We start from the raw sequence: 21,798 nt of genomic DNA on the forward strand, positions 1-21,798 counted from the left end.
CGGACGCGCGCGCGCAGGGTGGGGGGTAACCACTACCGGTGGCTGAGCTTACCGCCAGCCACTCAGAGGGCGTGATGGTGATCCCGTTAGTTCACTGGCTACTCCGGCGGGAAAACCCGAGCTCGCGCCCCTGCTTCGAGAACGCGCAGAGGGCGGGGAGGCTTTCTTCGTGTTTAGGGGCGGTTAGGCTGCGCTCTCCTGAGGGATTGTTAGGGCAAGGCAGGGTGTTAAGTTTCTTCAGATAGTGGCCAGCCAGGTCCCCCTTAGTTTAGGACGAGAATGTCCTGATTCCTTGAGTGGATGAAGTGGATAGGCTTCCCTCTTTTGGGGAAAGGAGGGAGATGGGTCCCTTTCAGTTTGGCGCAAGAAGTAAAAACATATTACATTTAACTTGAAGAAGTGGGATCATTTACCTCTAGTTAGAGAGGCGGGTGTTCCTCATTCTGGGAAAAGGATGGGATAACTCAGTTTGAAGGAGGAGGTAGAAAATGTTAACTGCAGTTTTGGGGAAGAACTGGGGTGGGTTGCCCCTCAGCTTCAATGAAAAGTGGAAACGGGCCTCCCCAGTTTGGGGACAGATAAACCGAATGCCCCCTCAGGTTTGGGGAAAAAGTTGGGAGGATCCGTCTTAATTTGAAGGGAATCGATTTGCTGGGGTTACCACGGTTTAGGGAAGAAGAAACATTCCTTTCGTTGAGTCTCATGGAAAACGTGAAAAGACTTCACTATAGTTTAAGGGAAAGGGAGGGCAAGTGCCCCCTCGGTTCGGTAGATGAAGAGGAACAGCCACCTCAGCCTGGAATGAACTGGGCCTTGCGGTTTCTGGCGACGATAGGGACAGTTGTCTCACGGCTTTCTAAAAGGGCTCATTGCGCGTGCGCAGCTCTGGTCTAAGCTGGGGCCCGAGGGGGTCTCAGGCTCCAGAGAGCCTCGCGGAGAGCGGCGGCGCACTGCCGCCTGCAGTCTGCTCCCGGCAGCGCCGGGGCCAGCTCCTGGTTGCCCGCTGCATTCGCGGTGGCGGGGCCGCGCCCCTCCCTGCTGGACTCCGCCCCCTGGACCCCCAGCATTCCCGCGGCTGACTGCCACCTCTGGCGGGTGGGACGCATTGGTGCCCCTGGAGGATTGTGGCCTCTCACATCTCTGAATCCCAGTCGGGGAAGGTTTGGGGGAGCGGACTTGAAAGAATAGGTTGCAGGACTTGGGGGAAGGCTGCACTCGGGAATTTCCAGAGTCGAGACTGGTTTAGAGCGGAGGACCGGGCGTCCAGACTACAGACGCCCGGGGCAGGGTCTCGGAGTCGGGATTGGGGGTAGCGGGCCCCACGTGCCCGTGACGCGGGGGCGGCGGTAGGCGGCGGCGGCGGCGGCGACGCCGAGCCGGCGGCCGTGCGGTGCCGGGAGGGCGGCTAGGCAGGCGGCAGGATGCTGCGCGCCGCACTGCCGCTGCTCTGGCTGCCCCTAGCGGGGGCGGGAACTACCGAAGAGCCCACCTGGGAGCCGGGGTCGCCGGGTGAGCCTCCACCAGGGTTGGCGCTCTTCCGCTGGCAGTGGCACGAGGTGGAGGCACCCTACCTGGTAGCCCTGTGGATCCTGGTGGCCAGCCTGGCCAAAATCGGTGAGTGCGTGTGTGCGTGCGCTAGGGCCGGCGACCGCCAGCGGACCTGCCCCCAGCCTCTAGTCCCTAGATCCGGGCAGTCTTTTTGCAGAGTGCTCTGACTTAGGTGCGGATTCCACAAATCCGGGCTCTTACACTGTTCCTGCGCCGCCTACTGTGGATCTCCCTTCTCCCCTTCTCGTATGGAAGCCCTGAAGATTTGCCTTCTCGAAGCGCTGCCCCAGCTCTGCCAGACCCATCCCTAGACTCCTTTGCCCCCTTCTCTCCCCTCTTCTCCTTGCAGTAAGCCCTTTGATCTAGCCTCTCCTCCACCATTCCCCAGGCTCCTAAAAGCCTCTGTCAGCAGTGAAGACGTGTGCAGCCATTGAGGGCATGGTGTTCTCTGGTAAACCCAGGCATCCTGGTCCTGAGGAAGTAGCCTTTCTTGGAGACCATGTCCAAGTGTCCGTTCTCTTGGGATACTGAACTACCACTTTTCCTCTAAAGTTCCCCTCTGCCTCTCTAAACATGTCCTCTTCTTGTATATAGCTGTGCCCCCCACCCCAATTCAGGTCTACCTCCTTCCCATTTCAAGGTATAAGAAACTTCCATTTATTGGGGCCTTAATATGTGCTGTCTGCACTAGATGCTTTCGTACATCCAACCTCCTTTAATCTACACAATATTGAAGGTTGTGCTTCAGACTCCTTTCCTTGAATAGAATTGCTTTTCCTTGCCTCTGCCCCTTCTTCCCCATTTCTGAGCATCCAGTGGTCCCTCCTCCCACCAGAGACCCTCCTCCCTCTCCCTGTTGTGCAGGCTCTGCTGTGGGGGTGACTAATTATAGCTGAGCATTGCCACTCACTCTCCATCTATGCTGGCACAGCCTGTACTCATCTCACCAATACAGTCTTCATGTAGGAATCACTTAGCCTAGAATTTGCCCCCCACTTCTTCCAGCGACACAGCTGGGGGGAGGGGGTGTTGGGAAGGAAGAGGAACTCTCCATTCTGCTGTGGCAGCCCATTAAAAATGGAAAATGGGGCTTGAAATGTTTTCAGGAAGCCTGGTTCTGTCAGAGAACAGGCTTTTGTGAAGGGTTTGGATTGCAGTGTTGGGGCTGATGCATGCTCTGGTGATAAGGATGGAAAAGGGTCCCTAAAGGTGAGGAGAGGGGGACGATGAGTGTGGGGAGAGCTATGACTGAGCTCATCTTAGGGCCTGATAGCAATAAGAGCAAAGTGAGAGGAACCTCAGATTTGGGAGCTAAGAATTGGGTTTGCTGAGAAGTCTGTGAGTTGGAGAGTTCCTGTCTTGTTTAGGCTTTAAAGCAATGATTTGTAGTTTCCCCTATAAATCATAGTGCTTTTTCTAACTTGGATGACAGCTCCTATGGATGTAGAAGAGTCTTTTCTTATCAAAAAAAAAAAATCATTGGGATGGGGGAGAAGATATGCAGAGTGTTCAGAGATACTTTCCCCCAGCATCACTGCTAGATTTTTTTTTCTTCTTTTATTCAACAAATATTTATGTAGATCCCACCGTGTGCAGATCCCACCATGTGCCAGGCATTTGGTACAGCTTCCAAAGGGCACCTTCTTGGCACTGGGTCTCTCACAGCCTAACACTGAGGCTTCCCCCACTACCCACTACTCCAAGGATTGTTTGGGGAGAGGTGCTCACTCTGGTCTTAGGGCCTCAGGGAAAGCTAAGAGTTTATGTTAGGGGGCAAAGGTAGGAGTGGCAATAGTGCTAGAAAACCATTTCATATCTCCTTTTCTAGGCACAGATCTGTTATTATTTTCCCCCAGAGTCATACTGAATTAACATTTGCTGAGATCCTACTATGTGTGTGACATTCTGCTAGGCACATTCACACTACATCATTTTATTCTCACCCTGGTGAGGGGTATTTTTCCCATAATACAGGAGAAGAAATTGAAGTTCAGGTACATTAAATAATTTGCCTGAGATCACACAATTAGGAAGCAAAGGAGCCAGAAGGAGAACCGGAATCTTCTGACTGTTAAACCTGATGCTTTTTAAACTACTGTATCCTTAGTGAGCCAATATAATGAAAAGCACACTGGGCTATGACGTCTACAGTGCTCCTATAATATACATTATGGTCTAGCTAGGGAGGTAGGACACAATAATATAATAATAGCTAACATTTATTGACTACTTACTATAAAGCACTGGGCTAAGTGCTTCTGAGTAGATTGTCCTTCTTAAACTTCACAACAATCCTATGAGATTACTGTTTTTATCCCCATTTTACTGATGTGAAAACTGAAAGTCAAAGAGGTGAAGTTATTTGCTCCAAGGTCACAGAACTAGTAAATGGAGGAGATGGGCTTTGAACCTAGGCAGCCTGATTCCAGAAGCTCTGATTTTTATAGCTATGTTATGCATAAAAACATACCAGGCACTTGCTGAGGTTAAAATAATGGCTGTGGATAAGGGAGATCAGAGAAAGGTGAGGTCTCTTGAGGATGAGTGTAGAAGGCATTTGCGGAAGTGGAAAAAATAAGCAAAGGCCTAGATTGCCATGGCAGAACACTAAGAAACAGACAACCTTGGCTGCAGTGGAGGGTTTGTAGTGCTGGAGGTTGGAGATTCTAGCGTCCTGCAGGGGTCCACACCTTGAATAACCTTCTAAGACTGGGAGGTATTAGGCCAGTGTGTGTGTGTGTGTATGTGTGTGTGTGTGTGTCTGTGTGTGTGTCCCCCCGTGTCTGTCCTATAAGCTGATACCTCCTGCCCTCTTGCATTGTAGTGTTTCACTTGTCTCGGAAGGTGACGTCTCTGGTCCCTGAGAGCTGCCTGCTGATTTTGCTCGGACTGGTGCTTGGGGGCATTGTTTTGGCTGTGGCCAAGAAAGCTGAGTACCAGCTGGAGCCAGGCACCTTCTTCCTCTTCTTGCTGCCTCCTATCGTGCTCGACTCAGGCTATTTCATGCCTAGCCGGCTGTTCTTTGACAACCTGGGCGCCATCCTCACCTATGCTGTGGTGGGCACACTCTGGAATACCTTCACAACAGGCACTGCCCTCTGGGGCCTGCAGCAGGCTGGACTTGTGGGTGAGTGACCCTAAGACCTGGACTGGCAGAGGGAGGCTTTGTCAGACTCATCACTCAGCTCCCTTATCCAGCTCTGAAGAGCCCGTGTTGACAAGAGCCATGCCCTGAGAGCTCCATCTCAGGTCCCTCCCACCTGGAGTGCGAGGCATTGCTCCAGATGGGCCTTCAGCCTTCATTTAGGTTCTTGCTAGTTGAGTTTGGGCTTCTGCAGATGACAGCTGAATAGGCCTGGCTCCCAGCTGTGTGTGGGCTGCCAAGGCTGGGAGGCCTGCATTACTATTCAGTTGCCTCCTGCCCTCTACTACCACACTGCCACTTGCCAGTCTGGCTCCCCTGAGGCACAGCTCATCATTTCTGTGAGGGCTCTGCCCAGGCCATGTCAAGATGGTTTTCTGTTTTTATTATTATTTTTAATAAATACATATTATACATCCACAGGATGCAAGATACTACATTGGGTGTTCTCTCTTTACTCAACCCATTGACTCTTCATAGCAACCCTGTTAGGGTATAATTTGTCCCATTTAATGAATGAGGAAATAGAAGCTCTTAAACTCATTTGACATCAGGTTCAAGGTTAGCAGGAGAGGTCTGTTTTACTGAGGCTCTTTGCTTTCAGGCTGCCCTGTTCTGCTCCCTTCTTCCTCATTTCCTAGCCCCAAGATCTATTCAACCCTGAATGCTGATAATTTAGACTTTTTCCCAAGGTGCAAGGGGAGGTCTGCAACTTCCACTTGGGGACTCTAACCTGGTTTTCCTAATGTGTGAGCGAACTCTTTGGGGCAGAAAGGGAAGGGGGGACATCAGACCATAATAATAGTCTAATAATAGGTAATATCTATTCAGTGCTTACTATGTGTTAGGCACTGGCTAAATAAAGAACTTTCTGAGGTAGACACTGTTATTATCCCCAGTATATACATGAGGAAACTGAGGTTCACAGAGATTACATGACATGTTCAAGTCCCAACTGTAGTGGGTGCTTTTCATACTATATTCAGCCCTCATAGGTGGAGAACCCCCCCCCCTCCTGCTGAGACTTGTGTGTCACATCCCTTAGGCTGAGAACCACAGGTGTGGGAGAAAGCACTTGCTTTTTTTCTCCTCCAAAAAGCAAGTCAACAGCCAATTTCCACCTGCTGGTGGTTATTATTACTGTTGCTGCAGTTTTTATTGTCAGTGCCACCTTAGTTTTCCAGGTTTCATGGCTTTCTTAGCCATCTCCTGGATTAATTTTTGCAGCAATCTTGTGAGGTAGGCAGATGAGGAGGCCTATGAGAAGTCATGCGGCAATGACAGCACCAACACCACAGAGCTAGTAAGTGGCAAAGCCAGGCCTTAGGCTCAAGTCTCCTGACCTGCAGGCTGATGCTCTCTTCACCTTCCCAAGTCCTCTCTGAGTATCCTTGATTTAACAGTGTGGGTGGAGTCTGGGCTTGTCACAGAAAATGCTGTAGGTGACTCAGTACCTCACCATTTGCTGTCCCCAATCTGTCCCTCAAAAGCCCCTAGAGTGCAGGCTGGCTTGCTGGATTTCCTGCTGTTCGGGAGCCTCATCTCAGCAGTGGACCCCGTGGCGGTGCTGGCTGTCTTCGAGGAGGTGCATGTCAATGAGACTCTCTTTATCATCGTCTTTGGCGAGTCTCTGCTTAATGATGCGGTCACCGTGGTGAGTGTTCAGCTGGCTGCCATTCCCTGACCCCAGGCCGCTGTGCTCTGACCAGTTGGGTATCTGAGCAGGCTCAGCCCCTTCCCTGGGCCCTCTGGGGAAGAAATATGGTCTCCACTTTCCCCCTCTCCCAGCAGTCCCCATTGCTGCCTTTCCCCCTCCCCCTTACTCCTGATGCTCCTCTTCTCACTCAGGTGCTGTACAAGGTCTGCAACTCCTTCGTGGAGATGGGCTCTGCCAACGTGCAGGCCACTGACTACCTGAAGGGAGTCGGTCAGTATCTCCCCTCTTCCGGAGGGCACTGGAGGTCTGCCTCCCCTGGGTTGCTGAGCCCCTGCCCCCACCATGTCAAGACAGAGGACGCTGCTTGGGGTTGCCTCATTCCCTTCCCTTCCCTATGGAGAAATAGGGCCCTGAGAACCTGAGAAAGAGGGCTTTCCCGGGATCCTGACCCCTGGGGAGCGCAGTGGGCATCATCCTCCACTCTCTGCCAGGCAGCAGTCTTGTCAGGCCGGATAGGGTCTGGCTCAAGGGTCATGCTGACAACCCACTCCTCCCCCAGCCTCCTTGTTTGTGGTCAGTCTGGGCGGGGCAGCCGTGGGCTTAGTCTTTGCCTTCCTCCTGGCCCTGACCACACGCTTCACCAAGCGGGTCCGCATCATCGAGCCGCTGCTGGTCTTCCTCCTCGCCTACGCAGCCTACCTCACTGCTGAAATGGCCTCGCTCTCCGCCATTCTTGCGTGAGTCCTGGGCCCCTTGCAGACAGGCAGCTGGGAGGGGGCACTGGAGATGGTTGCCCCTCACATGGACCAAGCAGGACCCTGAGGAGTTCATAGGTTTCCCTGAACCTTTGTGGCAGTGGAAGCTTCAAACTTCCCTGGGGAGAAACTAAACCTCAGGTAACTTTCTAGGGCCTGCCTCTAGACCTGTCCTGGGCACCCCAGAACCCAATCTTCCTCTGTCTGAAATGCTTTCTGGGTTTGGGCTGAGCTAGAAGTGGACTTCAAGGCCTGATGTCACTGGCTCTGGTGGTCACAGAACTCCAAAAGGTGCCTCAGACAGTGTGCTAGTCAGAGTATGTTTCTCCCGTCTTCCCCTCCAGGAGGCACCGAGTGGGAAGCCTGGAGATTCGGACTCTTTTATCCCAGGACCACTACTTCCTATCCTTGGACAGTCTCCATGCCTCCCTGGGCTTCAGCTCTGAGAATGTGACATCCTGTGATGGGCAACACCCTCTCCTGTGCATGCTCAAATCCCAGAGGCTGTGCTTCCTGTGACCCTCCTCACCTGCCCTGACTCTCCATTCCTCTCCCAGGGTGACTGTGTGTGGCCTGGGCTGTAAGAAGTATGTGGAAGCCAACATCTCCCATAAGTCCCGCACTGCTGTCAAGTACACAATGAAGACCCTAGCCAGCTGTGCTGAGACCATCATTTTCATGCTGCTTGGCATCTCAGCCGTGGACTCTTCTAAGTGGGCCTGGGACTCTGGGCTGGTGCTGGGCACCCTCTTCTTCATCCTGTTCTTCCGAGCCCTGGGTATTGCTGGCATGTTCTGCTTTCTCAGCCTCCTTCCTGCCCACCCTCCCAGCTCACCTCCCAATCTGAGTCCCCATCCTTATCAATTCCTAAGCCTCCCCTTGTTGCTCACCCCTCCCAGCCCCATCAGACTTCAGCCCAGATACTTGGTGCTGCCCACTCCCAGTGCCCTCTGCTCCCAAAGCCCTGCTCCCACTGGCCTCCTTCCTGCTGTAGGCGTAGTCATGCAGACGTGGGTGCTGAATCAGTTCCGGCTGGTCCCTTTGGACAAGATTGACCAGGTGGTGATGTCCTATGGGGGCCTGCGGGGGGCTGTGGCCTTCGCTCTCGTCATCCTCCTGGACAGGACCAAAGTCCCTGCCAAGGACTATTTTGTGGCCACCACTATTGTGGTGGTCTTCTTCACAGTCATCGTGCAGGTGGGAGCACCCACAAGGCTGGATGGGGAGAGGGTCTGGCAGGCCCTGGGGGAGGCTTGGCGCCTCTGGGAGAGGGGCTCCTCTTCCTATCGGGAGATGCAGAGGCCTGACTTCCTGGACCTTGAGTGCAGTGAGGTGGGGAAAGACAAGCTGAAGCCTAATTATGGGGAGAAGAAAGGCGGCAGGGAACTGGACAGGAGAGGGCTCACTGGTTGCCTGTCTGTAGGGCCTGACCATCAAGCCACTGGTCAAGTGGTTGAAGGTGAAGAGGAGCGAGCATTATAAACCCACCCTGAACCAGGAACTGCATGAGCACGTGGGTAACCCCATCCCTCCACCTGTCCCTCTCTCCCTTCTCCTATTATGAGCAGAGTCCTGATCCGGTCCCCCTACCCACCCCCTTCTAGACTTTTGACCACATTCTGGCTGCAGTGGAGGACGTTGTGGGGCACCATGGCTATCACTACTGGAGGGACAGGTGAGGGAGCTGCCCCGAGGCTCCTTCAGCAGCAGCAGCCCCACCAGCTAGGGCAGCATGGGGGATGTGCCACACTTCTGAGAAGGGAGACAGCCAGGCTCAGGCTGGGTGACCTCTTCCTGAAGCCCTTCAGGCAGTACTGGCAGTACTGACGTCCCAGTCCCAGTCCTCTCAGGCTAAGACATGGCTCCCAAGGGAGGCCTGCCCAGCCCTGGCCTGCGTGGTCTAGCATCTGCTGGACTCCAGCTGCACTTTGCTCAGCTGTGTCTCTGATTATCTGCCTGCTAATGACATGAACCCTGTTCTGAAAACTCAGGACCCACCAGGACCCCGCTGCCCTAGCAACCAGGACCTTTACACATGTTCTTTCTACTTGAACGTTTTCTCGCCTCCATCTCACCTACTTAACCTCTGTTCATCCTTCAGATCTTACCACAGGCATCAAGTCTTTCGGGAGGCCTCCCTGACTAGGATAAATCCCTATCATACTCTATAATTATCCACTGCAGTTCTTGTTATGGTTATAATTTTACAGTTATATGTAGTAACTTCACTAATGTCAGGGTTTCCCACAACACTGGGAATTCCTTAAGGGCAGAGACTAGCTTTGAAATTCTCCTTGACTCATGTCCATGCCAAGAGACCTAGGCTGGCACTGGCAGTGCCTCTGCCACATCTGAAGAAGGGCTAGCTGGCCAGGCCTTGGGGATGGTACTCAGGACCGGGCCTGGCATCCTCTGTAGGTGGGAGCAGTTTGACAAGAAGTACCTGAGTCAGCTGTTGATGCGGCGGTCAGCCTACCGCATCCGGGACCAGATCTGGGATGTGTACTACAGACTCAACATCCGGGATGCCATCAGCTTCGTGGACCAGGTGGGCCGGCAGCCAGTGGTGGGTGGGCAGGTGACTGTCAGGGCAGGAAGGGGCAACAAGCAGGCAGGTCCGAGTGGGGAGCTGGGAATTCCCAGCAGATGCCATGGTCTTGTGAAGTGCCAGCGGCAAGAACCAGCCTGGTCTGATGCTGATGTTCAGAGTCTGGCAGGCAGTCCAGAAAGGTGGGAAACAGCTGGACTTTGGAGTCAGCTAATGTGGTTCAATTCTTATCACTCACAGGCTTGTGGCCTTGGGTAAGTCACTTATCTTCTCTGAGCCTCAGTTTCTTCACTGTAAGAAAGCAGGAATAAGGGTACCTATGTCACAGTTTATAGATTCAGTATATCAAGTGCCTAGCACAGTACCTGGGACATCAAAAGAGCAAAGTGTGTTAACCATTGTTATTCTTTTTATTACCCTCTGACTGTCTGGGCCACCCTCCACCTGACTGCATCTGACCTTTGTCTTGGCCCCTGCAGGGAGGCCACGTCTTGTCCTCCACCCGGCTCACTCTGCCCTCTATGCCCAGCCGCAATTCTGTGGCAGAGACCTCTGTCACCAACCTGCTGTAAGTCCTTGAGCCCTCTTCCCCTTTCTCAAGCTCTTCTCTATTGAGCCTTCTCTCTGAATCCCTTCTGGGGAAAATTTGTGAGTACCTTTGCTTCTGCCCTTCCCCTGGCCTGGGCCTCCTGACCCCTCCCCAGCATGTGTTCCCTGCTTCCTGCAGGAGGGAAAGCGGCAGCGGAGCGTGTCTAGATCTGCAGGTGATTGACACAGTACGTAGTGGCCGCGACCGTGAGGATGCTGTGATGCACCATCTGCTCTGTGGAGGCCTCTACAAACCTCGCCGCAGGGTGAGAGCAGGCAGGACATAAGAGTTCTGAGGGGGAGCGTGGTCTGGGAAGGCCATGACTGAAGGCTCAAGAGGCAGCTGGCACCAGCTTGTGGAGAGCTATGGATGCCCAACTGAAGAGTGTGGGCTTCATCTTGTTTGTAATAACCTTTAGCTTTTTTGGAGAAAGGTTTAGCTGTTTGAGGATGTCTTCTCTGGTAGCAGAGTGCAGATCAAATTGGAGAGGGTGAGTTGAGAGGCTGGGAGCGGCACTTGGGAACCTGGAGTGAAACACTGTGGATTAGAGCTGGGTGGTTGGAAGGGAGAGGAGCACAAACGACTGCATGATTGGCCGGGAAGGAGAGAGTAGGAGATAGAGTACACAGGGCTCGATGGGGTCACAGAGAGAAGCAGGAGTGCTGAGGAAGCCTCTGGGACCAGCCTGACTTGGGGGAGGCAGACATCTGCTGTAGGTAACATGAGTTAGTCCAATGGAGGTCATGAAGCTGTGGGGTTGGAAAGGCTTAGCCTATGCAGGAGGGAATCTGTTGCAACCCCACGAGGGGGCAGCATGCCATTACCTTGAACCTTTCTGAAATGAGAAGCCAGCTGTTCCTATTCCTGGCCGCCTTAACAGTCAAGGCTGTTTCTACTGCTGAGACAGAATTGGTCTTTTTAATTTGCTCCCACTGGTCCTGATCTGACCCTCTGCAGCTCTGCAGAGTAAGTCTTCAAAGGTGTCAAAACAGCTCTCTTCCACACAGGCTTTCTTGCCCTCAGGCCAGAAGCTCCTGTCCCTGGTATGTCTTCTTTGGTCATTAGAAATAAGGCCCAGAATGGAAGCTGCTGCTCCGGCTGTGGTTGGCCAGGGCAGGGCACAGGGGCTGTCTCACCTTCCTAGTTCTGGAACTTGCCATGCTCTTCCACAGCCCAGAGTCCCTCCAGGTCTAGCTCACCACCTTGAAGCCCCACATTGTCCTTACAATCAGGCAAACCCTGTGTCTTCCTCAGTTAATGACTGTGAAACCATGTCTCATCCAGCCTGTTGGGGTTTTTGTTGTTTTTTGGTTTTGTTTACTTTTTCTCTTATGGAAAATTTCAGTCATTCACAAAACTAGAGAGAATAAAATAACTCTCATTTAACCATCACTCAGCTCCAAAAAATACCAATGCATGGTCAAATGTGTTACATTCTGTTCCCCCACCACACCCCATCTACATTCTATTATCCTAAAGCAAACTCCAGATACCGTATATTCTCTAGATATTTCTGTATGTATCTCTTAAGTTTCAAGAATTCTTAAAACAAACCAAAACCATAGTACCATTATCACTTACAACAAATAACACTAATTCTCTCACTTCAAATGTCCAGCCAGTGTTCAATAATTATCTTTTTCCAGCTGGTTTGTTCAAATCAGGATCCAAATAAAGTCCACACTTTGCATTTAGTAAATATGTCTCTTTATTTTAAAAAAAATCTACAGTAGTTTCTTCTTCCTTTTTTTCCCCTCTTCTTATTTGTTGAAGAAACTGGATACTTTGTCTCAAAGGATTTCCCATTTTATAGATTTTGCTGATTGTATTCTGGGGTAGTGGTTAACATGTCCCTCTATACCCTGTATTTCCTGGTAGTTAAATCTAGAGACCTGGTTGGATTCAGGAACATTACATTCGATAGGTGTACCATGTATTCTTATTGTATCACATCAGGAAGTACAGAATGATTGGATGTCTGTGGATATGTGTGTATAACATTGGTCAATGGGTTCAGCCCGACCAGTTCTTGTATAGTCAATTAAAAAAAAAAAACAACTGGAATAAGATTGTGCCTATCCCTGTTAAATGTCATCTTATTTGATTTAGCCCATCATTCCATCGTTTAGATCCCATGTCTGCCACCAAATATCTCCTCAGATTCACATCATGTAAAACTCTGCTAAGCCTGTTAACTTTGTATTCATCCAAATCAACACAGAACTGTTGAACAGGATAGAGCTGAGGACAGAGACCTGTGGCATGCTACTAAAGACTTTCCTCCAGACTGACATGGATCAAGCATTTTTGGGGTATGGTTGCTCAACCAGTTCTGAATCCACTTAGTTATGCCAGAACACAATCCATAATTCCTCATGTTCTCCACAGAAATATCATTAGAGAGAGACAGAAGTGTCTAGTATGTAGTTAGAAACCTAAGATTATAGTTTAAGAGACAGATAAGGGCTGGAGATAAAGATTTGGAAGCAATCTATATTAGAGGTTTCCTCACCTTTGGAATCACCTGGAATTTTCTGGGGAGCTTGCTAGAATACATATTCCTGGCTTGGCCTCCTGGAGATTCTGTACTGTGGAATGGGGCTAGGAATCTGCTCTCATTGAGTCCCCCCAGGGAATTCAAATGCAGCTAGTCTGATGGCTGGTGTTTGGGAACCAGAGATATATCACGGGGCTAGCTGACACTGAGAGAGTGGATACATTAACTGGGGAGAGCATTTGGGGCGGGGGAAGGCAATAACAATACTGAGGAATGCACATGGAAGTAAAGGAAGGGGAGCCAGCGAAGGACAGAGAAGAGCCCTCGGAGGGGCAGAAGCAGATGGTGTCTTGGAGGCCTGGTGTGGAAGGAGGGTTGGATGCTGCACAGAGGTCAGGCCAGCGCCTAACCAGAGACTCTGGTACTGATGACCAGGGAGAAGGCAGCTCCGAAGAGTTGCGGACCCTGGAGTTGTATTTCTGATACTTAAGGAAGTAATAAGTATTAGGGAAAGCATCAGAACGTAAGTGTAAAAGTTTGGCAGCAAAAGGGTGGCAATGGTGTCAACGGAAAGGCCTTCTTCAAGGAGGTAAGGACAGGAGCATGCTTAAAAGCAGAGGGAAGGGCCCAGTGGTGAGGGAGGGATTGAAGGTAGAGGAGAGTGGAGGAACAGGAGGGAGGAAGGCGCAGGGAATTGATGGAGGCAGGAAGGAGTGAGCTGAGCAAAGAGGAGACTGGGGTTAGGGAGTGAGGGGCCTTGTGAAGGAGCTGGGCCCCTGCACCAGGAGAGAGCGGCACCTCTGGTGAGTGTATAGAGAGCAGATGGGAAGAGACTTGAAGGGAGTGCTTAGATCTGGTTCAGGGAAGCAGAAAATATGAGGTAAAGGAAAGGGACCAGATTGGGGATGTGAGGCAGAACAAGATGATTTGGAACATGCGGGCAGTACTTTGGGGGATTACCATTAGGTAATGAAAAGGTTGCTAAGCAGCCAAGGGCAGAGGTGGAGACAGTCTAGGTGAGTGTGTAGTGGGCTTGATCTTTATGAGAAAGAGTTGGAAGGAGCAGGTGATGGGATGGTCCTGAATTGGGCACAGGTAGTTGTTGGACCAAGAGGGCCCAGGGTGTCAGGAGAGATAGTCATGGAAGTTTAAAGTGCAGCCCGAGGAGTCAGGGTGGTGGTTGCTGAAATGGCTAGCTTGAGAGTTCCACCTGGACAGAGTCCTGTGTAGCTAAAAGGAGGCAAATGGGCCAGGCTCAGATAAACAGAGGTGCAAAGAAGGAAATGCCCTCCTTGGTCTCATAATAGCCCCAAGGGACAAGACACAGGGGACCCTGTGTCAGAGAGAACTGGGAGTGGGCAGTAGGGGATAAGGAAAGTCAAATTTGGGGACTAAGTTCTGACATAAAGGAAAGTTTCTCCCCAGTGAACTGAGAATGGAGTATTGCTGGGTCCCTATTGTACTATTTGTTTTGTGTAATCCATGGCTAGTTCTGGAAAGGCCTATGGTGGACATGGGACTGTGGTCTGGGGTTCCTGTGGGAGGCCACGGCACCCAGCCTCATGGCAGGGCGGGGCTGTCATTGGCAGTACAAAGCCAGCTGCAGCCGCCACTTCATCTCGGAGGATGCGCAGGAGCGCCAGGACAAGGAGGTTTTCCAGCAGAACATGAAGCGGCGGCTGGAGTCCTTTAAGTCCACCAAGCACAACATCTGCTTCACCAAGAGCAAGCCACGACCCCGCAAGGCCAGCCGCAAAAAGGCATGTGCTTTCTCTGGGACTCCCGTTTGTGGCTGTAGGCTGACGACACACAGTTTTGAGCTCCCAAGTGTTGGAATCCAGCCTGCGGGTTCCCCTAATGGATAATTCTCAGGGACTTGGGGGCTGCAGCAGTTTGGGTTCCCTTTTGCATCTTCCTGGAGCCCCAGAAGGGGAAGGTAAGGCCTTCAGAGGGAGATCAGGCTCCTGGCCATGCAATCACCTGCTGGGAGGCAGCAAGACCACCTACCAGGGGTGAACTGAGCAAGAGAAAGGCAGATCCCTTGTTGGGGGGACTCCCATGAGCTCCTTATTCAGCCCAGGCTGATGTACTGAGAGACTTTGTTGGAACACATCGGACTTGCCTGAGGGATCAAGGGATGGTAGAACCACTGGGATCGACACAGATTCCCTTCCCTGCTGTGTCAGGAAGATCTGTCTTCCTGTTGACCCTACCAGATGAGAGGGTTGGGGTTTGGAGCCTGGACCAGAGGCTTAGAGTTTTTTTCTTGGTCCTCAGAAGGATGGTGTGGCTAACACTGAGGCTACAAATGGGAAACCTCCTCGAGACCTGGGCTTCCAGGACACAGGCAAGCAGGGAGTGGGGGTAGGGCAGAGAATGGAACGGGGAGGAAAAGGCCAGAGGCCCATCACCAGAAGACTGAAGGACCTCCTCTGTGTGGCATTCAGTGCCATGAGCTGGGGCTCTTCCCCTCAGGGATGAGATGGGTACACTTGACTTCAAAGCTGGACATGTTCTCAACAGTTATAAGACATTTGTGACTGGAGGCATCTGATAGCTAAGTACAGGTTACAGGCCCTGAGAACTTGGAGAAGGTGCCATAAAGGGGCAGCCTGGTCTGGGCCTTAAGGGATGGGTGGATGCTAGGGCCCAGCGTCCCTGTCTTTAAAACCAGGAATTTGGACAAGCTGCACACTGATGGGCCTTCCAGCTGGTGATGGGATCTGGGGCTGAGAAGGGAGCTGGAAAGTGATTTATTTCCCTTATGGCTTCCTCTGAGAACCTGGCTTTCCTTGTTGCCTCCTTTGGCTCTGCAGCCCCACATCCCTTTCTCCTCAAGCTCCCAACCCCATAGGCCAGTGCTGAGATAGCTTTAGGACAAAGCAGGTGCTTTGGACAACTATGGGCTCTGCCTGGGTGGACAGGGTCTGGCCTGGGGTTGTGCAGTACCAAGAGGCAGCTACTGGGCTGGCCGCCCCCTCTTAGCTCTCATCCCTGTCCAGCTGCTGTGATCTTAACCGTGGAGTCTGAGGAGGAGGAGGAGAGTGACAGTTCGGAGACAGAGAAGGAGGACGACGAGGGAATCATCTTTGTGGCTCGGGCCACCAGCGAGGTTCTCCAAGAGGGCAAGGTCTCAGGTAATGGCTTCCTCCTGCCCACCTCCTTCTGGAGCAAGCTGGAGCTGTGCAGTTAGCTTCCTCCCTCTTCACTAATGGCCTCTACTCCAGACAGTCCCTTTTCCTGTTTGCTTATGTATTCAAGCAGTATTTCCTGAGCATCTCCTTTATGTCAGACACCTGACATACATAATCTGATCAACCCTCATGACAACCAAGATGGGGAAACTGAGCTTGAAAAGGGACTTGGGGCCTGTCCAGCATCACATAGCAGAAACAGAATTTGAACCTTACCTATGTGATTCCAGAGCCTTTTCACTGCCGTGCCACCTCCCTTTACACTCTGGTGAAAAACTCGAGGTGACAAGCAAACCTAACATCTATCTCTGTTGTGACCCATGCTCAGCACTCCAGCCTTCAAGTAGGAGCCCCTGGTGAGGGTGGCAGCCTGACCTGGGGAAGGAGTCTAAATTCATTAAAATGGCATTACTGTGGATAAAAAACATGTATGTTTCCATATGTAGAGACATAACCCACTCATAATGCTGACTATCACTGCTAGTTGGCTTAATCACCCTGAAGTGTCTTAAAAAATATTTCATTATACAAAATTTAAAAATATACAAGAGACAGAATAGTAAAATACACTGCCATCTATCCACTACCCAGCTTCAATAATTACCTACTCCTAATCAATCTTACTTCATCTATACCCTCACTATGCCCCTCTCTTCATTGTGTTCCTTTGAAGCAAATCTCAAATATCATATCACTTTATCAAGAAATACTTAAGCATGTATCTTTAAAAGCTAAGAAATCGTCTTAAAAAAATATAACCATAGTACCATTATCATTTCTAAAAATCTTTGTTATCAGATATCTGGTCAGTGTTCAAATTTCCCTGATTGCCTTAATATTTTATTTATAGTAGTTTTGTTCAAATAAAAATCCAGACATGGCCCACACAGGGCATTCTGTTGATAAAAGTGTCTTTTAACCTATAGCAGTGATTCTCAAGGGGGTGGTGGTAGAGTGATTCCGGTCCCCCAGGAGACACTGGCAATGTCTGGAGACATTTTGTTTTCTCAACTAGAGAGGTACATTTGCAGTGAATGGGTAGAGGCCAGGGATGCTGCTGAACATCCTACAATGCACAGGGCAGCCCCCCACAACAAAGTATCTGTTCCAACCTGTCAATAGTGTCATTTGAAAAACCCTGATTTACAGGCCCCCCATCTACTTTTTCTTCCTTGCACTGTATTTACTGAAATAACCTGGTTATTTGTCCCAGTCTTTCCTTGTCTGCATTTTGCTGATTGCATCCCCAAAGTATCATTTAACGTGTTTCACTGTCCCTTATATTTCCCTTAAGCCAGTTATTAAATCTAGATCAGGTTTCAGTTTAAATTTTTTGGTAGGCACACCTGATAGGTGGTAATGTTTTACTTCCTATTGTACCACATCAGGAAGCACACACCATCTGGTTGTCTTTTTGTGAGGCTGACATTGACTGTTGCCTTCAGCTGTTGTTAGCCTGATCCATCTGTTATCAAGTTGCCTGTCAGCTTTTCATCAGATGGTGTTAGCAGTCATTGATGATCACAGCCAGATCCAACATTTCATTAGGGGTTGCAAAATGGTGATTTTATACATCTATTTTTTTATGTGAATTTATTAGCAGGAATGCTATAAAAAAAACTCATCAATTGCTTAATTACTTTGAGGTACACTTTATACAGGAAAGAATGGATAAATGCTTGAATTTTTCCTTTTATTTATCAGTTTTCAGGTCAGTAAGTTAGTTCCTTAGCATCCTCTAAAGGTGAACACTGAAGTTTTTGTTGTTGTTGTTTTAGTTTTTTGTTGCTGTTGTTCTTGTTAATATTTAAAACAGTATTCCAGGTCTTTCAAGAGGTGGTTTCACTCTCAATCACAGCATCAATAGGTTTCATAATGTACTCAGTCAAGTTTATTGGATTGCTTGGGACTTTATCAACGAGCAGAGACATACTAAACACCTATTATATGCAAGGCATGGAGCTTGACTTTGGAGAGCAAGTGGCTGTAGGTGGGCAGAGGGCTGCTCTTTTCCAGGTTTCCTCTTTCAGAACCTCAGACTTCCTGTAATGCAGCGGTCGAGCCTTCCATCCTGGCTGCCAGCAGTCCTAGGATTCTTGGCTCACAGTCCCTGTGCATTGGCATCCCCTTCACAGCACAGCTTTGGCCTCTTAGGTTCATGTGAGCTCACTCTCCTGAGCTCTGTCTCACCAAAGGGAGCTCAGGCAAGAAGCCCAGTGGCCAAAACTCGAAATCTTCACCCTGCTGCTGTCTCACCCTGGGATGGGGCTTGGCAGGATGTGGTTTAAGACTGGCACTGCAAGTTGGGTGAGGGCTGATTGTGGATGGGTTTTTTGCTGCCTTGCTCCTGCTTTCTCTTGCTTTATTTTCATTTGTTCAATGGGTATTTGTTGAGCAACTGCTGTGCTAGGTGCTAGGGACACAACAGGGAGCAAAACCAGCTGTGGTGCTTCCCCTTGGCAAGCATGCATCAAATGATTGCACAAATGGATGCAATATGGCAACTGTGAAATGAACTTATTTATGAAAGCATGCTTATACTTAAGAAGGATTCCATTGAGTTGATATGAGTGCATGTGTACTCTGTCTCCAGGGAGCCTTGAGGTGTGCCCAAGCCCACGCATCATCCCCCCCTCCCCAACCTGTGCAGAGAAGGAGCTACCCTGGAAGAGTGGGCAGGGGGACCTGGCAGTCTACGTGTCCTCAGAAACCACCAAGATTGTACCCGTGGACATGCAGACAGGCTGGAACCAGAGCATCTCATCCCTGGAGAGCCTGGCATCCCCGCCCTGTACCCAGGCCCCCACTATGACCCGCCTGCCTCCCTGCCCACTGGCTGCTGAAGAGCCCCAAGCCCCTCTCAACCTGCTTTCTGATCCACGCCTTAGCTTTGCCTTTCCCCCGAGCCTGGCCAAGGCTGGCCGCTCTCGCAGTGAAAGCAGCGCTGACATCCCCCAGCGACAGGAGCTGCAGCCCCTCATGGGACATGGGGACCACACTCACCTTAGCCCAGGCACGGCCAATTCCCATTGGTGCATCCAGCTCAATAGAGGCGGCCGGCTGTAGCCCAGGGACCCAGGGAGGAGCCCCCATAGGAAGTGTTCCCTGCATAATGGGCAGAGGAGCCCACTCAGCCTGACATGGGGGGCCTGGACTGAAGTAGCAACTGGGCTCCCTTGGGGCTGGTCCTCACAGGGACCCTTTTCACCGTTCTCTCTGCTCCCAACTCCTGCCACCTTCCCTTTCAGTAATGCCCTTACCCTGGCAAAAGACCCAGTCCAGAGCTTCTAGGGCCTAGCCCCTGAGATGTGGGTAGCTGATGCCTCTTCCCCAGTGGGTCCTCTTTGGGTCACTCTAGGCAGTTGTTCCTACCCCTAAAGCAAGGGCATCATTCCTCAGCTGACGCTGGCCTTTCCTGCCCTCCACCCATTCCCCAGCACCAGCTCAAGGACAGTGTCCTGGCGGTAAGGCTCCAAGGCACTGGACCAGTGAGGGGCTGGTTCTCAGAGGGATTGGGGTGGGAGGTGCAGGAGGCCTGAACCTTGGGCTATGCTGCCCTGTTGGGTCAGCTACCCATAGCCAATTTGTTTAGGGCACTGGGAATCTGTCTCTACTTCTTGCTTTATCTCCTTCCCTTTGCTGCCAGTAATTGAGGCAACTGTTCCTCTTTTCCAGGACTAAGGCCACAGGGCTGGGCCAAGCTTCAGATCAGGGCTGCTTCTCAGCTGGGGTCACTCTGGGATCTGCTGCTCTGTGTCCAAGTCTGGACCTTTCAGATCCTTGGGTCTGAGTTTTCTCAGGAGGGTAGATGGTAGCCTCTGGGCTCCCATATTATCATCTTGTTATTTCCCAAACAGGAAAGGAGCCAGGTATTCCAGGGCCACTGCTTCATTGCTCTGGGGGCTGACTGGGAGGCAAGTGACTTTCCTGAGGTTAGCACCTGTCTTGTATTTTTGTACCTTGAACGTAAGATACATTAAACATTTCTCCAATGGATGTGTGTCCTGTGTCCATGTGTCTGGGGGTTCTAGGGGTAGAAGTAGGGGGCAACAGGGGCATCTGGTGAAGGAGATGGAAACTTCTAACTGTCTGCCCCAGGGATTCTGGGATAGACAATGGAGCAGGGGCAGGGGTCCTGGGAAGGGCTATGAGGCCGTGTGGCCCTCCCTCCCTCCTCTCCCATACCTTCCCAATATGTCACCTTACAGGAGGCCTGCAGTGGCAGTCCAGGGGATCGTTGTATTGTACAGGGTCACAGAGCTGGGGATCCACAAGACGGGGAAGGCCTACAGGGAAAGACACCTCAGAGGTCAGGTGCCAAGGTGTCCAAAGATGCAACCACCACACACTGGGACAGGATAAGCCTTCATTAAACACCTGGAGACAGGTGTAGGACATATGAACAGAGTGTCTGCACATGGAAGATAGGAGGACAATCTCAAGGGTGCTGGTTACCTTGAGTGTTTCCGATACAAATTGGGTGGCGTGGGGTCCAGAAACCCCAATAAATCCCCAATAACAGCTGACTCAGATTCAATTCCTATTGTGCTGGAGGATTTTTAAAAACATACCTATCCACTGAAGCATAACATACGTACCATAAAATTTATCCACTTAAAATACACAGTTCAGTGGTTTTTAATATGTTCACTGAGTTGTGCAACCCTCACCACAATCTAAGTTTAGAACACTTTCATCATCCCCCAAAGAAATCCTGTACCCATCAGCAGTCATGCCTCACCCCCTGCCTGTCCCAAGGTAATTACCAGCCAGTTTTCTGTCCTTATAGATCTGAAGGACTCAACACACTGCAAAGGTTACAAATTTAGTCAACAAACACTTCTTCTATGTTATGCATCAGGAAGATGTGAAGAAAGAGTGACTTAGGCTTTTCCCTTACGTTGCTTATAGTTGGCAGTGAAAAGACCTAGAAGTCCCACCTGTCACTCACTGGCTATGTTATCTTAGGTATGTTACATACTCTCTTTGAGCCCCAGGGTCTTTATCTCTAAAATGAGATAATAATCATACTTATTTCTTAAGGCTGCGGTCAGAATTATATGATAAAATGAGAAGTACCTAGTATAGAGCCTGGCCCATGGTAAGGGATCATACACTTTTATCATCACTGGTCTTATATTACAAGGCAAAGAGGATGGAAAGTATTGTGGGGCTTTGAGGAGATCTGGAAGGGCTTTGGGAGGAGTGTGTGTGTGTGTAAGAGCTCTGACAACACAGCTGAAGTTGTGTGGGTGCATTCCAGGTAGAAAGAGCAGCACGAATAAAGGACACCTGGAGCACACATGATGAAAAGCAAGGAGCAGTGGGCGATGTGCTGGGGAGAGACCACCCAGGGACACAAAGGCTTGGGTGGGTCATCCTGATGAGTTTTGGGGGTGGCAGAGAGCTGGCTTGGGAGAACTGTGACCCAGAGAGTGTGGGCAGTGATGTGTGTTAGGGAGCTCACATGTAGCTGGTGCCAGGTGGAGGATGGGTGAAAACCCCCACGGAGGAAGGATTGGTAGGAAGAAAGCCTAGAGATCAAAGACCTGTTGGGAGGCTCCTCCAGCAGCCCAGAGATGAACTTTAGTACAGAGCCCAGGTAGAGGCTGGTGCTAGAGAGGCAGGTAGCCATTCTTAGAACTCAGTGTCAAAATCACCGGGGAGCTTGTCAAACATACAGATTCCTGGGCCTACGCCTAAGGTTCTGACTCACCAGGTCTATGGGGGCCCAGAAATCTGTAATCTTAACCAACTCTCTGAAGGGAGGTGACCCAAAGACCACATCCTTCAAAAACTACTAGATTAGACAGGGTTAGAAATAAAATCCACACAATCAGGCAACTGATGGTGTAGGGGAGGGTGCAG

At 50.7% G+C, this 21,798-nt stretch overlaps 1 protein-coding gene across 3 annotated transcripts; it reads left to right on the forward strand.

Moving 5' to 3' along the window:
* The first annotated feature begins 1,196 nt into the window (after nt 1-1,196).
* On the forward strand, nt 1,197-19,861 carry SLC9A5 (solute carrier family 9 member A5). Of its 3 annotated transcripts, XM_006203687.2 has the most exons (16): nt 1,197-1,614; nt 4,373-4,675; nt 6,181-6,344; nt 6,539-6,617; nt 6,907-7,084; nt 7,660-7,880; nt 8,097-8,299; nt 8,526-8,615; nt 8,707-8,777; nt 9,521-9,650; nt 10,130-10,218; nt 10,378-10,504; nt 14,326-14,496; nt 15,014-15,083; nt 15,739-15,873; nt 18,524-19,861. In XM_006203687.2, the coding sequence occupies exons 1-16, from the start codon at nt 1,422-1,424 to the stop codon at nt 18,994-18,996; spliced, it is 2,697 nt and encodes an 898-aa protein (XP_006203749.2). In that variant the 5' UTR covers nt 1,197-1,421; the 3' UTR covers nt 18,997-19,861. The 3 variants fall into 3 exon arrangements, with proteins under 3 accessions (XP_006203749.2, XP_072823641.1, XP_072823642.1); XM_072967540.1 differs by lacking the exon at nt 4,373-4,675; XM_072967541.1 differs by lacking the exons at nt 14,326-14,496; nt 15,014-15,083; nt 15,739-15,873 and having other exon boundaries at nt 18,524-18,881.
* The last annotated feature ends 1,937 nt before the right edge of the window (nt 19,862-21,798 follow it).

The sequence above is a fragment of the Vicugna pacos genome, chromosome 9 (assembly GCF_048564905.1).
Source record: "Vicugna pacos chromosome 9, VicPac4, whole genome shotgun sequence".
Taxonomy (NCBI): Eukaryota; Metazoa; Chordata; class Mammalia; order Artiodactyla; family Camelidae; genus Vicugna; species Vicugna pacos.

Bases quoted from the DNA above. Each gene is read 5' to 3' on its own strand.
- SLC9A5 (XM_006203687.2), top strand. From the start codon at position 1,422: ATGCTGCGCGCCGCACTGCCGCTGCTCTGGCTGCCCCTAGCGGGGGCG. The intron at 1,615-4,372 runs GTGAGTGCGTGT...CTTGCATTGTAG, and splicing joins GGCCAGCCTGGCCAAAATCG to TGTTTCACTTGTCTCGGAAG. The intron at 14,497-15,013 runs GCATGTGCTTTC...CTTGGTCCTCAG, and splicing joins GCAAGGCCAGCCGCAAAAAG to AAGGATGGTGTGGCTAACAC.